This window comes from Bidens hawaiensis, unplaced genomic scaffold (genome assembly GCF_021521415.1).
Source record: "Bidens hawaiensis isolate Kalapana, Puna unplaced genomic scaffold, B.hawaiensis_p1.1 tig00020787_1, whole genome shotgun sequence".
NCBI lineage: Eukaryota > Viridiplantae > Streptophyta > Magnoliopsida > Asterales > Asteraceae > Bidens > Bidens hawaiensis.
This window is the reverse complement of record NW_027493200.1, coordinates 70,470-88,693: the sequence shown is the minus strand read 5'-3', so window position 1 is coordinate 88,693 and position 18,224 is coordinate 70,470. Positions and strand designations below refer to the sequence as shown.

The window sequence follows — 18,224 nt, the reverse complement described above, 5'->3', positions numbered from 1 at the left end:
TCCTACCAAATCCACCTGTCTTCATTACCATAGACCGGTATAGAATTAACAAGAAGAAAACAATTTTGCCATTCACTCAACTCTATAGCCGAGCTAGGGCCACGGTACCACCGCCACTTCCAAGAAAAACATTTGAAACCCAAGGATCGAGCTAATCTTACCTCCTGTGCCGAGATTCCCACTTAAATAATTTGAGAGGAGTTTACATCCAACTTTAAGTTGATGACTAACCTCGCTATGTTGTTTTAAACCCCAGTTAAGGAATTCGCACCATGCATCACCACTTTTCGCCATAGACTATTTTCCTCAGTTTTATATCTAATGCGCATTTAGGTAGAAGCGTTTATTAGTGTCTTCAAGTGGATGTAACCCTAACCCACCATCTTTTTTAGTAGTATCCTATCCCGAGCAACCTAATGAATTAATCTTTGTTTTATCTTCATTTCCACCTCATAAAAACTTCTTACGAATGGATTCAAGGTCTTAAGTACCTTAGTCGGGGCCTTGTAAAGTGATAAGTAGTATGAAGGTAGAGTTTCCAACACCGATTTGAGGAACGTTAACCTCCCACCTATGGATAACGTTTTAGCCTTTCAAAGCGATGGTCGTTTTTCAATATGTTCATTTTCGGGCTCCAATTGTTGATTATATTCATATTTTCCCCAACCATGATACCTAAGTGAGAGTCAAATGATCGTATTATAGTTACAAAGATAAATTTGATTATATAAATGCCTAATTATAAATTAAACAAGCATTTAGTAAATCCATTAAATTGGAAAATAGTCATAGTAAGAACCAAATGATCGTATTATAGTTACATGGTAATATAATGTAAACATGGAGATAAGTTATTACCAAATGATCGTATTATGGTAATATAATGTAAACATGGAGATAAATATATTACCAATCAAAGATAAATATAAATGTCTAATTATAAAGGAAAAAAGCATTTAGATGGTAAATTCATTAAACTAGAACATAATCATAGTAAGCAATACACGTCGACATTCACACCTACATTTTCTAAATAGGAGCTTAGTTTCCATGAACAATTTTGAAGATATCATCAGCAATGTTTTTCGCATCATTTGAGATACCAAATAATCCGACACTCGCGAATCCAACTCAATAAAGACCATGTTCTCCTTTCCAATGATTAGGGCTTTTATGTTTTGGCATTCCATTCTCATTAAAGAGCCCTCCATCATCCTAGATTAACCGAAAATTGTAAAGAAAAACAACAAGAGGTTAAGTAAACAAATTAAGTGTTTTAGTTACCTTAAGCCATTTTCGCACATTACTTTTAAAACCGGTAGCAAAGACAATGGTATCAAATTGTCTCTCTTGACCATTTGTAAATTTGATTTGATAACCTTTTATTTCTTCAATAGCTGTCATAACCTAGAGAGGAAAACAAAATAATGATGCAATCGTTAATTAATGTTTTAAATGTTATTAGATATGAAAACATGAGAGAGGAGTTTACCTCAATGTCACTTGTTTTGATCTTTTGAAATTGTCCCAACGTCAATGATTGGTGATCGTCCGGTTTCTTTTTTGATCATGAACGGTCCTTTGAATGGCCTTTGTATTCCATATAAACCAAGATCTCCATACAACAACTTACTCAACATTAAAACCATCTTGTCTACGAAAGAGCAGGGAATATATTTTAGCATATACATTCCGAGTTGCACTAACTCCTTGCTAAGCACATGTATCTGTCACAACAACAAAAATAAAAGAATGTTAAAATATATCAAAAATATGTTTTTATTATTTTAAACTAAGACAACTTATTATTTAAAAATCACGCGGGAGAGCGTTTAGCACGCTTACCGGGCTACAGACAACAATTGATGTTTGAGCACCCCAATTGCACAAGTCATATGCAATTTCCACGCCGGAATTTCCAGCACCAAAAACAAGCACATCTTTGTGTTCAAATCTTTTTCCGTTATCATACTCACTAGAATGGATGAACGACCCTTTGAAGCTATCTAAGCCATTAACATGCGGAATAAAACCTTCGCTATTTTCACCGGTTGCCGTCACCAGAAATTCACATACATACTCCTCGACCAAACCTGAAACCATATTTTTGGCGGTAACCACCCACTTTTGTGCAATCCTATTAAACGATGCATTCTCAACGCTACACTGGTACAACGGAGCTACAATAAAATGATACACATAGTTTTGCAAGTATTGTACAACCATGTCTTTTGGTACAAATGTGGGTGCGGACAATGGGAATGGCATATGAGGGAGTTGACAAAAGCTTTTAGCTAAGTGAAGCTTTAAGCGATCATAAGCCTTTTTTTGCCATAAAGATGCATAGCAAATCTTCCCTCTCAAGAACAATATTTGGGATAGAAAGAAGATTGAGACATGCCGATGTTGCAATGCCGGCTGGTCCTGCTCCAACTATCACAGCAACGGTTTCTTGTTTCATCTTCTTTCAAGCTCTTATCACCTTTCAAATGAATATTGTATGTTTATTGATGCAATATGTAATGCATAGACCCTTTATATATGGATTACAAAAAGGAGGCAAAAGAGACTATTTCTCACGTCAAATGGAACCGTTACTAAAAAAATATTTTTGTTAAAGTTTGAAAGTCATTGACTCTAAAATTCGAAACACTAGCAGTTATTATTCATTGAGGTATTCCTGCTTTTTTTGTAAACAAACTTTGAGAATATACGTTACAAACTTAATTTACTTGACAAGAATCTACGTGTTCATATTGGCTTAATGTATATATATGTTAATACATGAATCTGGTAATATATTATTGTGATTATAGCTATTTTCGAATGTATTTAAGGTTATTTTCATTATTTCAAGTGTTCAAGTCCCAACAAAAGATTAAAGAAGTCCACCATTTAAAAAAATAAAAAAGTGTTCAATGTATATACTGACTTTATATGTGAATAACCGGTTTGGGTGCATTAATTTTATATAATCAAAACAATAGACAAGCCGTATATTGTTTTTTGAAGTTCCAGAATTATTATTGGATGAGAATTGTGACGAATACGTAAATCACTATCTATCAAACCAAATATTATATCTTATTATCCTTGCATATGCCTCATATTAAATAAATGGTGTCTTTGAACATGCAAATACAAAAGGATGAGACTCTTGTATATGATGCCTTCGTGTGCGGTTGTAGCTTGAGCATCTGAAGAGGTAGGTCCCAGCAGAGCCCAGTTGGACCCGCAAGACTCACCTTGAAGAGGGACGTCTGCGCAGAAACCAACTGGATCCGCAGGACCCACCATGCTCAGAGACGTGACGTCCTTACGCGCAGTACGCAAGCTGTTCCCGCAGGAAATGCCTCCCAATGGTGAAGGACTCCGCCTGTTCCCGCAGCTTCGGATACAAGCCATCAGGGAAGGCCACCCGCGCAGCAAGGCTACACGCACAAGGCACTTAGCTCTCAAATCACTCAGTGTCACCTGAAGGAATGAGCAAAGCCGGGGACAATCCCGCACAAAGGCGGGAGGGGGAATACTCCCGCCCATAAGCCAGTCCGTACGATACGGGAAGATCTTCTGTACCGTACCTGACGAGGTATGGGCAAAAGATCTGACTAAAGATACGACAGCTTATTGACAACAGTATGGCGAGCAGCATGCTCCTGTACTGTATGTCACTATTAGCCGCTGCCTACTCACCAACTCCTGTCATACCACGTGCATAGCCGGCAGTTGGTGGAAAAGGAATAGTACACAGCAGGCCTGGTCACTATCAGCCGCTACCTACCCACCAACTACCAGCAGGGCACGTGCGTAGGCCACTGTTGGTGGAACAGGAATACTGTTGCAGCCGGCCACACCTCCTTGGAAACCTACCTTCAGCTATAAATACCACAAATGGTATGACCATCTGATCTTATCATATCTTAACATATCTCATCATATTATACCTGATATCTGCTCTAGCAATCTCTTAATATACATTTATTTTTAAAGAGCAATCTAGTCTGATTCTCACGCCGGAGGGTGGTCACAAGGAGGAACCCCCCCCCCCTTCTCAGTGACAAGCTCACGGTGTCTGTTTTGCAGGTTATCAGAAGAACCATCTTTACCGGGTCTAACCCCTCGTGGGAAACATCTATCTAACCCCCAGGTTACCCGTAATCTGTCGTGGGTCCGATTAGTGTTTCTTCATTGGCGCCATCCGTGCATAAAGCTAGAACATTTTTCTCCAGTTTTTTCAAACTTCTGGAAAGATGGTTAAAGAAACTCCGGTAACCACAACCCCAGCTACTGGGGGGAATACCGGCTACACAGTTTTTACAAACACTACCCCGGTTACCCAAGCCGGGGCAAGTGAAGTAAATTTTACGAACACTACCCCAGCTGGGGCAAGTGCAGTAAATAATCGCTCACTGGGATTCACCGATACCCAGTTAGAGAAACGAACAAGACTCCCCCGCCAAACACTCGATGAAGTTAAGGCATGGGCGGAGGCACGTCAGAAGGAATTCCAAGCTGAGTTGGACGAACGCTTGCGTTCCGTCCAACAGGCTGACGAATTCGAAGATTACTTGGACGTTGACTCGGAGGGATCCGACTCCGACGCGAACCCTCGCCATAGGGCAAAAGGGAAGCGTAAGGAAACGGACTCCCAACCGAGAAGGCATTTTGGAGAAGCCTTCAAACCAAAAAACACAGGTGGAAGTCCACGTGACTTCTCCAAAACATTCAGACCAAACGTTGCAAATGCGGGAACGTCCAAATTTGCAAGGGACATTGCGGAAGCAATTGCCCCAAAAAGTGCCAAACAAATGTCCAGCATAGGCACATATGATGGTATATCTGACCCAGATGATCATTTGAACAGATTCATAGCGGGGGCAACCGTCAGTAGTTGGACGGAACCTACGTGGTGTTACATGTTCCAAATGACGCTTGTGGGGGCTGCTAGAGCGTGGTTCGATCGTCTACCGGTCAACCACATCTACGACTGGGCAGACTTCCAACAGAAGTTTAGCCAACACTTCAGCCAGCAAAGAAAGTATACCGAGGAGCAATGGACAATCCTCAAATGCATTCGAGAGGAAGATGAATCTTTGCTAGACTTCATCACTCGCTTCAACTCGAAGAAGCTAATTCTGGGTAACATTAGCGAAGATCTTGTTCGCGCTGCTTTTATTCAGGGCGCGAACGACCCAGAGCTCATCCGCACCTTAACGGGTAAAGATGGCATGCCATCCACATGGGATGCCATCATGACAACAGCTAAACGCTTTGCGGAAACGGAGAAGCAACTGGTAGAGATCTCCCTCAGAGCACAAACCTCTACACCCAGAAAACAAGGGAAGACAACGTCCTTACCGCCCGATTAAACAAAAAGCGAAAGCTAGGCATTTGGCAGTCAAGGGTAAACTTTGACACCTCATCCGGCTTGCAACATCGGTTAGGCGGAAGGGATAACGTACGGTCGAACCAGAACTCCAGATGGACTCCGCTCACCAAAAGCGTCACCGAGATATTCGCCACTGAGGAGCTCCCATGGCCAAAGCCTCCAATAATCCGACATCGTCACAATGCCGATCGGAGCAAATACTGTGACTTTCACAGGACAAAAGGCCACAACACTGAAGAATGCATAGACGTAAAAGACATGGTCGAAGCATTTGTCAGAGATGGGACGCTCGCACACCTCGTGGCGCAATGAACGCTGAGCAGGCTGATGCGTGTAGAACCCCAGCTGGGGAAAACACGAATAAAAGTTCCAGCTTCAATGTGGAGAATACATGCTGCGTAAAGAACGAGATCCCGAACCTGGTGCGTATCGGCTCGATGGCACTCCCATCCCAACAACATGGAAGGGAGCTCAATTACACAGTTTGCATGTAAATCAATTCCAAATTTGTAAAGAAAAGGCCAAGAGCCACTTCTAATGGAAATAATTCTCCTTAGAACATCGACGCTGATGATTTTACATTTATACTTTATGAACTATCAACACTGATGCCGGTTTTTACCGCATACATAAGTGTGAGTCGTTGCATGGGGAAGGCGGCAAAACCCGCATAAACCCAAAAAACGGCAAACCTTCACGCAGGTCAGTTGAAGGGGAAAAGTTCAGTCATCCTACTAAATGAAAGTGCCGGTCTATCCGCATGAATCATGAAAGGAAACTGAACACTAACCTATTAACAACCGCGCGTCGAACGGTTAATTTGTTCAACACGGATATGCCGGTTTTCACCGCATAAATACGTGGAAAGCCGTTGCGTGGGGAAGGCGGCAAAACCCGCATAAACCCAAAAAACGGCAAACCTTCACGCAGGTCAGTTGAAGGGGAAAAGTTCAGTCCCACTAAATGAAAGTGCCGGTCTATCCGCATGAATCATGAGAGGAAACTGAACACTAACCTATTAACAACCGCGCGTCGAACGGTTACTCAAAATAGAAATTTCAAAAAAGGATGAGGAAAACCTACACGCAGGTCAGATATAGGTAAAGTTTAGCCATCCTACTAAGTGCAAGTGACGGTCCTACCCGCACAATCACGAAAGAGGAAGCAAAACTTCAACCTATTATCTACCACGTTCAAAGGTTAACTTATCCTAAACACTTAGAAATTTCAAAAAAGGATGAGGAAAACCTACACGCAGGTCAGATATAGGTAAAGTTTAGCCATCCTACTAAGTGCAAGTGACGGTCCTACCCGCACAATCACGAAAGAGGAAGCAAAACTTCAACCTATTATCTACCACGTTCAAAGGTTAGCTTATCCTAAACACTTAGAAATTTCAAAAAAGGATGAGGAAAACCTACACGCAGGTCAGATATAGGTAAAGTTTAGCCATCCTACTAAGTGCAAGTGACGGTCCTACCCGCACAATCACGAAAGAGGAAGCAAAACTTCAACCTATTATCTACCACGTTCAAAGGTTAACTTATTCTAAACACTTGAAAAATTGCTAATTTAAACTAAAGTATGCAAGTCATATAACGTTTACAAAGCAAGGAATCCAATGAAAGTAGCGGTCTTACCCGCAAAAAGATTTATATTTCACAATGATTCATTACAAGAATGGCCGGGTAACTACCCGCCTACAAGAAAATAAATCTATAAAAGATAAATCTATCCTAGCAGTGGGAAGGGATCTTCAGGATCAAGCTTCAGGGCCACTTCCACTTGGACCAGCACCATCAGTAGATCGTGGCAGTTCAAGGAGTCGAGTTCAAACATGAGAGAAAGTCGAAATAGATATACTTAAACACTCCAATTTACAATAATCGATCAAATATCATGAAAAAGTCCTTTATGTTATACAAACAATGTATTCAAATGAACTTAAACCGTTCGCACGTGTGGTTAAACTAAGTTTGAAATTTAAAGCAAATAACAAACATAATGTGAAGTGACTCAAACATGTTGGGATATCAAGAGAGAAGAACCATTTCAATAGTTTGATAGGATAAATGTGAACGACGATATAATGGTAAACGAAGATTTTGATTAACTTGTGAATAAAACAGAGACAAATAGATGTATTTATGTAAACCGTTTAACATAAACTTAAGTACCAACAACTGTAATCTCGGTTGTAAACCGATTATAAATCTATAATACCTGCAATAATTACCTAAATAATGCAACTAATGTCTTAGGGTTACATAATACAAATACCATTATTAAATTTAAATATCAATATCCCCCCCCCCCCCCCCTTCTTTTTTAAACTTAATAGACGTAGTAGCCTCCACAACAGCTTTAGTTTCCTTGTTAAAAACAAATCACCTCCCTATTCCAAATCTTTGAGCACCCGCATCCTGTCATTGCCAATGTAAACATCCAGATACTGAATGTATACAATCCTAAGCATAATCGCATCTTCAACCAGTAATCCCAAGTTGGTTGCTATATATCACACCCCACAGGCCCACATGTTAAATCCAAATATATGTCCATATCCGCATTCCAGTTTTACCAATTCATATAAATCAGTTAAATCAATAACTTTTCCATTCTTTAAGCATGGTGGGAATGGTCTCAAATTTGATAAGTTCGAGTAAGAGTGTTCAAACTGTTATGTTATAAAAGAAAATTTAGGTTTGAGAATGGATCGATACTAACGAATACAGGTTGGATCCTATTAACGAATGTAGGTTTGATCGAAATTAACGAATACAGATTAGCTACATCACCACATTGATCCTCTATCAAGAGCTATTATTGCTCTTGATCGCGCATATTATTGCTCCATTTGTTCAACTTGGAAGAGATAACTAACAGGGTGGGTAGACACCAGTAATTTCTCTCTTACAAGGTAAAATAACATATATCGCTTCCCTATCTTCATTATGAAAGAGACCACCAATACAGAATATTATAAGTATTGTTTAGTTTTGCTAGACTATAGATCTTCTCTTGTTTGTTGGCAGCCTTAAAATTTGGACCAATAAGTTCATTGATCAAGAGTATGAAAGGATTGTGTGGATTTTATTTGGAAAGAGGTCAATTAAATGTGTGGGGATAAGTTGTTTAAACAACCAAGAGCGGAGTGAGTAGTGACAACAAAAATACACATTAGTTAGTTTTTGTTATTAGGGGTCGGGATGTTGATTAACATGCTACACATTACCTTGCAGATCCCATTTGTCTTTTGCCTTGTCCCCTTTTCAATGAGCCAATGTCTCATTTGTATAAACTGACTCTTTTGACTTAATTTTTAACTAAAAAACACGTCGCCTAAGAACGATAATCTAGAAGGATTGTGAATTGATCATGTTTATGCAGAACTCTGGGTTCTTGTACATTATTGAAAGTTGAGTTATTTTGTATAAGTGCACTTTTAAGTAACTTTCATATTCCATTGTTAGCTTCGAGCATACTATAATTTATATTGATGTAGATGTAAATGAACCGTCTTTGTTTAAGATTTGTACAAGGATGATATGGTTCGGCTACAAAGGCAACCATGATTTCCCTAACTCGGAACAAAAGAACAATTTTGTGGATTTTGAGTGTTTAGATTACGATTCAATAATGAACATTCCGTGGTCTTGATATTTATTTTCGTGGGAAAGCTAAAACCTCCAACTAGAAATGGTAAAAAGAATACTTTAATAACTTATTTAAGATAAAACATGGATCCTTATGTTGTACTTAGAAATGATGAGATATAAGTTATGATCTATTTCTCTAGTTTTGATAACTCTAAAATAATATTGTTAACACGATTGCTTAGGTTATCATGTTAGTTAAAGAAATCATATGTTAATGGAATGTGTAATTATTACCTAATTAAATCAACCCTAATTAAATCAACCAAGGGGAGGTTGTGTGAGTTAATTACAATCACATGAAGTTGTTAGGATTGATATTAGAGAAATCGAAGTCAATCATAATCGTTCTATTATACCAAACTGCTTGTCTACTTAAATTGACATTCTCGTAGTAGCATAACATTAGGAAGAATGGACTTTAAAATGTGCATGTTACTTTCTTTTATGTCATATAATATGTTCACTTAGAAAATGAGGGACTATTCTATCATATATTATTAGGACAAGTTTATCACATGTTTATTTAATAATCATCAAGGAATAATGGAGTGGATTCTTGATTTTAGATGGTAACCTTCATATAATTGAATTACTCATTTGGAATTTCTCTTCTTGTCACCTATACATTATATATAAGTATTTCTATTTTATAAAAAGTTTAAAAATCAACCTCAAAAATGATTAAACCTTTCGATTAAAGTAAGACGAAGATTTATAATTAAAAACATTTGTGTCCACGGATCGAACTTGGTTCTTACCAATACTATTCTACATATACGATAGGTACATTTGCCTATTTTGTGTGTTTAGTCTTAGTAGAAATCACTTCTATAAATCTAAAACACGATCTTGTGCGAAAGCTAAAACCTCCAATCTCTTATCATTTTTACCAACACAGCACGACAACATCATATATGATAGTGATACATTTACGTTATACGTTAAATCCCTTTTTTATCTAATTAAAATAAATAAAGCTATAACCCTCACTCAACAATGCTGACTTTAGTATACATATGAGGTAAAATGTAGGTCCTTTTAGAGGATAATTCGAGCTTGGCAGAATCAGTGCGGGCTACCTACCAAAGACTAACATCTCTTTATGGTTATTGCTTATAGACCATTCATGTTTTAAATTAAGGATTTGTAATCCATCTGTAGAACATGTAATGTGCTGAGAATTATTTTTCGTCGTCATTTATTAATGTGATGAATTTAAAAACTATGCTTTATTTGTAAACCCAGCCGATGTGACACCCTAGATTCAGGGTGTTACAAGAAGAAAAAGATAACGATAGAAATCGAAGAACAAGAAAAGATTTATTTTATTATCTTATTTTGTTAATCTATCTTTTATAGTTTTGGGTTGATCTTGTTTCCTAGTTTATTTGTTTATTCACTTAGGTATGAGTTTATATGGTAATTTAGTTTGTTGATGTGTTTTGAAAAACTTGTAAGATTTTTAGCTTCTTACTTGAATCATTCGATTTGAACTACTAATTTGAATAGAAATCATTTTTTATGAGCCATTTGAATGTACTTATGTATGTACATCAAGTGATATTGTGGTATCAGTGCTCTTGGTTTTTCAAATGGCTTATGGATATATAGAGAATGACTTTGTGGCCAAAAACTTCATAAGACGAGGCAGTGGCGACTAGACGTGCACAAAAATACCGGTTCCAGAACCGAACCGGTGGAACCAACCCGGACCAGTTCCAGTTCGTACCCGATTGACCTAAGACCCGTTTTGTATTTTTATACCCGAAATCCATACCCGGTTCCACATATTATATTTCCAATCGGTTCCTACCCGGTTCCAAATTGTACCCGGTTCCGGTTCCTACCCGAAATAACCGGTTCCGGCGGGTTTTTATTAAAAAAGTCAGCTGCAGGTCAAACTAGCCGTTGGAACCGGTTCCAACGGTAATATAGCCGTTGGAACCGGTTTTTGAGAGAATTATAGCCGTTGTAACCGGTTCTAACGGCTATATTACCGTTGGAACCGGCTTTTGGTTCCAACGGTAATATAGCCGTTGGAACCGGTATTTTATGCCAAAAACCTATATATAACTTGTTTTCCACCACTTGTTTCACCACCAAACTCAAAAACAAACTAAAATACTTCTCGTTTAGCAAACCCGACCATCCGACTCAATAATATTATGGCACACAACAAAAAAACTAACAACAAGCCTAAAAAGAGTGCTTTTATTGAACCGGTTCGTGCTATAGATGACCCACCAGTTCTTGCGGTCGTCGACCATAACCACAACCAAGACATATGGAAGAATTTGGATTTGGTTGTCAATGTCGAAGGTGATCAAAAGGCTCGTTGCAAACTATGTGGAACACAATTAAAGCACGATTCCAACTCGACTTTGAGAAAGCACATCGACAAGCCATATTGCAAGGCCTTGAAAGGCATTGGCGTAACCGATCAAGTTGACTTGGGTAAAGATGGTACACTATTTCGTTACAACACGAATCAAGTCAGGATAGAATGATAAAGTTCGTTATTCAACGAGGTTTGCCGTTTAATCACTTTGACGACCCGGATTTGACGTCGTTGATTCGAGAAACTCTACAATTCTCGATACACACATGTAAGTCGTACTACTTTAAGACGTCATTGTATCAATTTATGGGAGTGTGCTAAAAAGAGTTAATCGAGTTTTTTCATTCTTTACAAGTGATGGTTGGTTTAACTACGATGTTTGGTCGGCACCACACGGGTTACCCGAATCATACATATGTGTCACCGCTCATTGGGTTGATCCGGTGGCATGGCAATTGATGAAACGCACCATCGCTTTTAAAACTTCCCGTTCCCACGTACCGCCGAAAAATTGTTTGAATTGCTTGATGAAGTTATAACGACTTACAACTTGAAAAATAAAATATTTTCGATTTCGTTTGACAACGCATCAAACAATACTAAGGCGGCCGAAAAATTTATCATTAAATATTCACCACTTGTTACAGGGATTTTTTTCATGTTCGATGTGTTGCACATATCATCAACTTGGTTGTTCAAAAAGGTCTCGACAATGAAAAAATTTGTGACGATTTAAAATTCTTTAGACTTATGTTACAAGATGTTTTCAAAAGTGGTAAAAGAATTGGGACGTTCCAACCCGTTGGAACTCAACTTGTCATATGCTCAAGTGTGCTTTTGCCCAACGCCAAACTCTACAATGTTTTCATAACAATCTTGTTGACCTACGCGAGGCCGATATGCTTCCCGAAAGTGTTTGGGTCAATGTCGGTTTTTTGTTGGAGTATCTTGACGTGTTCAAAACCTCAATAACAAAGTTATCGGGAGTCTATTATCCTACTAGTTGTTGGATTTTGCAAGAATTGTACTACATGTCTTGTACTTTTAAAGAGTTTGAGGAGAAGAACAAACTCTTCAAGAATATTGTTGCGGTAATGAAGGAAAAGTTCTTACAATATTTTGAAAACATACCGCCGGTCTTTACTTGTGCCGCCGCTTTAAACCCCTATTGGAATGTTCATGGGGTTGAGACAACGATCGAGGGAATATTCGACAACATGGGTATGCACGAGATCAACTCGAAGTTGTCGAGGGAAGCGAAGGAAAAGTTTAACAAAAACCTTCAAGAACTTTATGAACATTATTTTCAAATTTCTGGTCCAAGCACGAGATCGTCTTTTGTGAAAAAAACAACTACTAGCAGGCCGTGCAAGGACCGACTTATAAACTTGATGAATATGGTTCGTGAATCGGCATCTAAGAGACAAAGAGGAAACACACCAACTAGCGAACTTGGTCGATATAGTGGAGCAAACTATATTGAGGGCGCAACGGTCGACGAAATTCGCAATATTGATTTGTTGGCTTGATGGAAAGGAAAACAAAACGAATTTCCTATTCTATCCGCCATGGCTCGTGATTTGCTTGCCGTAAAAGCCTCAACGGTTGCTTCTGAATCGGTTTTTTCTCTTAGTGGGAGGGTATTATCAATGCGAAGAACAAAATTAACTCCCGAGTCTCTAGAGGTTTGCATTTGCCTAAAGGACCATTTGGATGCGGTGGAGCGTGTACAGCAAAAGGCAAACTTTGAAGACGAAATACCAATAGAGCATCCTATTCATGATGAGGAGGCGGTGGCCGGGCTTTCTTCCGATAATTCGGGTGGTAAAGAAGACGAGGGTGAAGACGAAGAAGAGTTGTAATTTTTATTTGTTTTAGTAAAATCATTTGTAACACGATCAAAGTTCAACTAATATTTAGTTTTGATTTGTTTAATAACTACTTTTGTTTTGTTTATTACTAGTACCGGTTTATTTCTTATTAGTCATGACTAATTTTTTGTTACTTTTTTAATAACGACGAACAATTTATTTATTTAAACAAGAACTATTACAAACATTATTAAAACATAACAATACTAAACATAACAACTTAAACTAAAAAACAACGTCCGTCGTTTTAATCTGGCGTTCTACATCGATTATGCGTTGTTACCGGCGGTAGATGCTTGAGTTGTAGAGCTGGAAGACTCTCCCGCTTCCGCTTTCTTGGCATCCAAACTTTTTTTCTCACGACAATACTTATTCGTATGCTTTCGTAAGGTGGAGTTCGACCCCGCTTTCAGAAACTTCGAGCAATACTTGCACCGAGTCATCTCTTGTGAGTCGGTCATGACACACGAATCGTAATGAATTCAAACATCGGGGCATCGTGTTGTTTCGATCACCATAACAAAGTCGTCATTAGCTGCCATTTTTTGTCGGTTTAACCTTAATTGTGATTTAGAGTGTGTTTTATAGTTTTGAAAGTGGTTTAACTAACAACACACAACACCTTGTTATTTATAGTATGTTGGTAAGTTTTATATAGTAAAAAAACCGGTTCCAACGGTCAAAAACGGCTATATAGCCGTTGGAACCGGTTTCTAACGGCTCTATTATTTGAATTTCAAAAAAAACCAGCGGAACCGGTTTTTACGTAATACCCGGTCCCGGTTCCTACCCTACCGGTTCCACTAAGTTGACATTTCAGGCCATCGCTTCGGGTCCAGAACCGGTCCCATTTTCTACCCGGTGTGAAAATAACCGGTTCCGGGTTTTAACAATACCCGATTTTGTGCACCTCTAGTGGCGACATTGTGTTCTGATCACAAACATGCACATTTCAAGAAATTGACCCAATATATCGATCATCCGAAACGAGGATATGGGATGGAGGAGCATCTTAAAACTTACAACCATATATTCTGTGCCTCCAAGTTTTGATATTTACCAAAATTAATGAGAAGGTAAGTAAAAAAGGAATACTTAAGGTGGATCATGAAGGGCTTGAACATGTTAAGTCATCAAATTGATAAACAAGCGGGTGTTATAAGGTTGGGTCCAATAAGGGTCTGGTGAATGCAGTCATGGTCACGGGAAGAAGTTCGTAACAAAGAAAACTTAGGGGACAGAGTCCACAAAGGGCGGGCCAAATATTTAAACGGGTCTAATGGGGACGGGTGGCCGCCTCAAGATACGTCAAATGTCTTTCCATGCTCTTTTTTTTGGGTGGGGGGGGGGGGTGTCACTTAAACTCTTGACCCTTGTCATCTCTGATCAAGAGTTTTGGAGACCGAGGTGGTAAATTTAAGCCTTTCTCCAACGTCATCTGACCCTTTTTTGCTCCATTATCGTGTTTGTACAATAGCCATCTGCTTATTGAGTTGCACCAATACTTGAGATATGGCGCCGCAAGCCAGACTTAGCTCAATGAATAGGGCGGGTGACGACGAAACCACCGGGACATCTATGGTTTGAGTCTGTTCCTCCCTAAAAGAATATATAAATTAAACTATGGAATAAGATTTGTTTCACTTTTTTGGAAATCAAGGTAATAAAAAGCACTTAAAATGTCACTTTGTATGTGCACTTCCATGCATTGGCGGATCCAGCATACAAACGGGTGGTTCCCCGGAACCACCCGAGTTTCGAAATAATAGTGTACGGATATATAGAAGACGCGTAGGAACCACCTTATAAATTAAGAGGGAACCACCTAAAAAAAATTCCTGGATCCGCCAGTGCTTCCATGCATAAAAATCCAATTTAATTTGAATAATGAATTGGTTATTATTAATTATTTATATTAAAGAAACACAGTATTCCTCACCAATCTCAGTTTCTCCGCCGTCCGTCACGAAACGGATCCTCTTAAAAATTGGAGAACCCAATTCTTGGACAAAGACCCACGAATTTACCATTATGCCCTTGCTAGTTTTTTTCTTTATCTTGTTCATGGTGAGTATTTTCTATTCATACCCCTTGATTATTGTGTGAACTACATAAACGATCCCACATTTGAAGAATCATTAGATTCCTACCGACACTATGTGAAAGATTGAAAGTGGTCATTTATGATTCACAATATCTACTAACATATTTTTATAGCATATAGTTATTTGATGTATAACTCCACTATTTATTGTTTTATTAAATATGTAAAAATATGGTATACATGTGTAGAGAAAAGATATATTACAATAATTGTTTAACGTATATTAGGTACAAGAATACTTATATTCATGAAATCGATTCATGAAATCACATCACAAGATCTCAAAATCGTCAATACATATCCAATTAATCATTGGTTTTCCGAAATAAACAGTTTTGGATCATTAATCGATCATTTTTTTTTTACTTTTTTTCACGAAAACCGTTTTTGAGTGTTTTAGTTTTTGGCTGAGCGTTTTAGTTTTTTGGCTGAGCGTTTTTGTTTTTAGTTGAGCTTTTTAGTATTTTCGCCTTTGAGCGTTTTTGATTTTGCCTTTGAGCGTGTCGCGTACCTATCGTACGTTAAGCAATTATTGTACAGTAACCTCACCCGTATAGAGAATTCTTGTAATGGTGATACGACCTATATAAAGTTATAGCACGATTTTTTGATACTAGGAAGATTAGACTTGACTGTAAATGTACAACCAAAGTATATTAAATACAAACATTTCTTAAAAGCTTCATATGCAATTGCTTAATAGATTGGATGACACGTGACTTATATATTTTTATTGTATGCTATGACGATCAAAATTTTCATGTAAGGTTAGGTGGTGTGGTTCGTTAAAGGAGGCGTCACCTCACCCACTAATGATGGTGCCAAACCACAACAGTCTAGTTAACTTGATGGCGCCATGGCCCTTTTCCCCTCTGCCCATCATCTTTATGGCACTCAAAGAGCTCAAAGCATGGGGTCCAACCTCAACTAACAACGTGTTTTTTAGAGGATTAGCTAGTTAGAGTTCACTGTCTACAAGACAGTAACATGATATTTATGTGACACTTTACGTGGCATTTGCTAATTAAGTCACAACACACCGCCTAATAATCAAAACAAAATTTTGTCGTATTCCACAACCGTCATTTTCAAGTATTATTTAAGGTTATATGTGGAGGTTACGTTGTCATTATCAACATGAAACAAACAACTTATGATGGGACAATGGGGGCATATATCTATGTGTTAGCTTGGGGTGAGGACCCTTAAAGCTAGTGTTGAATAGTTACTTCTCTAATAAAATAATTATTTTCTATCACGGTATCTAAATACCAAAACAATCTCATTAGTTTCTCACTTTCCACGTTTTCGTATGTCACGTTAAGTGTTTGATATTCAATGACCATATTTTCATAAATCGGTATTCTTTTTTGGCAAGTGTTAGACCTTAAAACTTCTTATATTTTGACGTTTTACATCACGTGACGTACAATCAGCGTTGTAGAATTTTACAAAAATGTGGTATAGTTAAAACTCTCCAACAATAATTACTCATTTATGTTTTTCTAGTCTGCATTTATAAATTTATAATAAAAATTAAACAGATAATATTTCATTAAATAAAGAAAAACTACATTAAAATTAAAAACTACTTGTCTTCTTCTTCATTATCGCCCTCGTCTTCGTCTTCATTTTCACTTAAGCTTGGAATGGACCGAACCATCCAAACATATTGGACCAAATACGTCATAAGAGCGTTATGTATTTCTCTTGAGCGCATGATATAATTGTTTCCAGGCTCTACTCCATTGTTGCTTGTGTTCATTGAAGTAACATGTCGTCAGACGAGCGTTCGATCCCAATCGCTTTCACTCAATGTGTTCTCTTTTCAAGGCCGTGCGTGGAGGAGAACGAAGAGATTTCATATAATTTGTTGCAAGTACAGCCACACTCACAACCGCCTCCTTCTCAGCGTTGTCATTGACCGATTGGTTGCTCACAAAAAAATTGTTGTTATAGAAGTGGGAGAATCCACATGGAGTTTTTGTAGAGTTTTTTAGATTCAGAAAAAGATAATTTTATAAAAGTGTAGGTTTGATTTGGGAGTGAGTGAAATATATAGGAAATAAACGATTTTCTTTTATGAACTAGTCGTTAACCAACGGGTAGGTTGACCAAACAACCCTCTTTCCAACGTTGTGTACAAACCGTTTAACCCAAAACACGTCCAGAACAGCCGGAAGGGAGGTATCGGGAAAAACACGGGGCACAACGCGATGAGTACGGATGATCTTAGTATACAATGCATCATGTATATATTTTTTTAAATGCAATGCTAGGGATTAGGGAAAATAATATTAAATCAAAGATTGTTAGTTTGACCATGCCCAATTAAACATGTAATAGTTGCTTGCTATTTTTTTTATTAAAGTCATGGAAACTATTTATGTCCGCATGCAAAATAGTCTATAATTAGTTACCAAACAAATGTTCTGGCATTTTAAACAAATGTTGTATAGAAATTTGATCAAACACTTAAATTAAGTATTAGGCATGTTATTGTGGACTGCAAAAGGGGGATTTAAAAGTTGATGTGGTCGGCCTTTAAAGCTTGCCACACCGTGTCGGGCGTAACTCGATAAAGAAAGGGCTTCAACATATTATCGGGCGACAAAGGAGGGGCTTTAAGCCTCTAATGTTATAAACCATAACACAATGTTAAGAGGTTAAGACTTTAATATGACATGGCGTTTTAATTTGGGCTTTTAAACCCCTACTCAACATCCAGCCTTAAAATAAAGGTGTTTAGGTGAGAGTTATTCAGCAAGGCGTCTCATTTTGATTTGGACTATGAACGAAGGACCTAATTGGTATCCCATTTATTCTTTGACTCTTTGTTTATTAGTTTTTTTTTTCTTTTTTT

The 18,224-nt window shown here is 38.1% G+C and overlaps 1 protein-coding gene across 1 annotated transcript; it reads right to left on the bottom strand.

Annotated features, from left to right (window-relative positions):
- Positions 1–1,131: 1,131 nt before the first annotated feature.
- On the bottom strand, positions 1,132–2,226 carry LOC143561788 (putative indole-3-pyruvate monooxygenase YUCCA11). Its single transcript, XM_077049769.1, has 4 exons — positions 1,846–2,226; positions 1,647–1,727; positions 1,285–1,407; positions 1,132–1,215 (listed from the first exon to the last, which is right to left on the bottom strand). Exons 1-4 carry the CDS (start codon positions 2,224–2,226, stop codon positions 1,132–1,134), a joined length of 669 nt encoding a protein of 222 aa, XP_076905884.1.
- Positions 2,227–18,224: the final 15,998 nt, after the last annotated feature.

Coding starts and splice junctions, on each gene's coding strand:
- LOC143561788 (XM_077049769.1), bottom strand. CDS start 2,226: ATGGTTGTACAATACTTGCAAAACTATGTGTATCATTTTATTGTAGCT. Junction 1,728..1,845: donor CAATTGTTGTCTGTAGCCCG/GTAAGCGTGCTA, acceptor TTGTTGTGACAG/ATACATGTGCTTAGCAAGGA. Junction 1,408..1,646: donor GCTCTTTCGTAGACAAGATG/GTTTTAATGTTG, acceptor TTTCCTCTCTAG/GTTATGACAGCTATTGAAGA.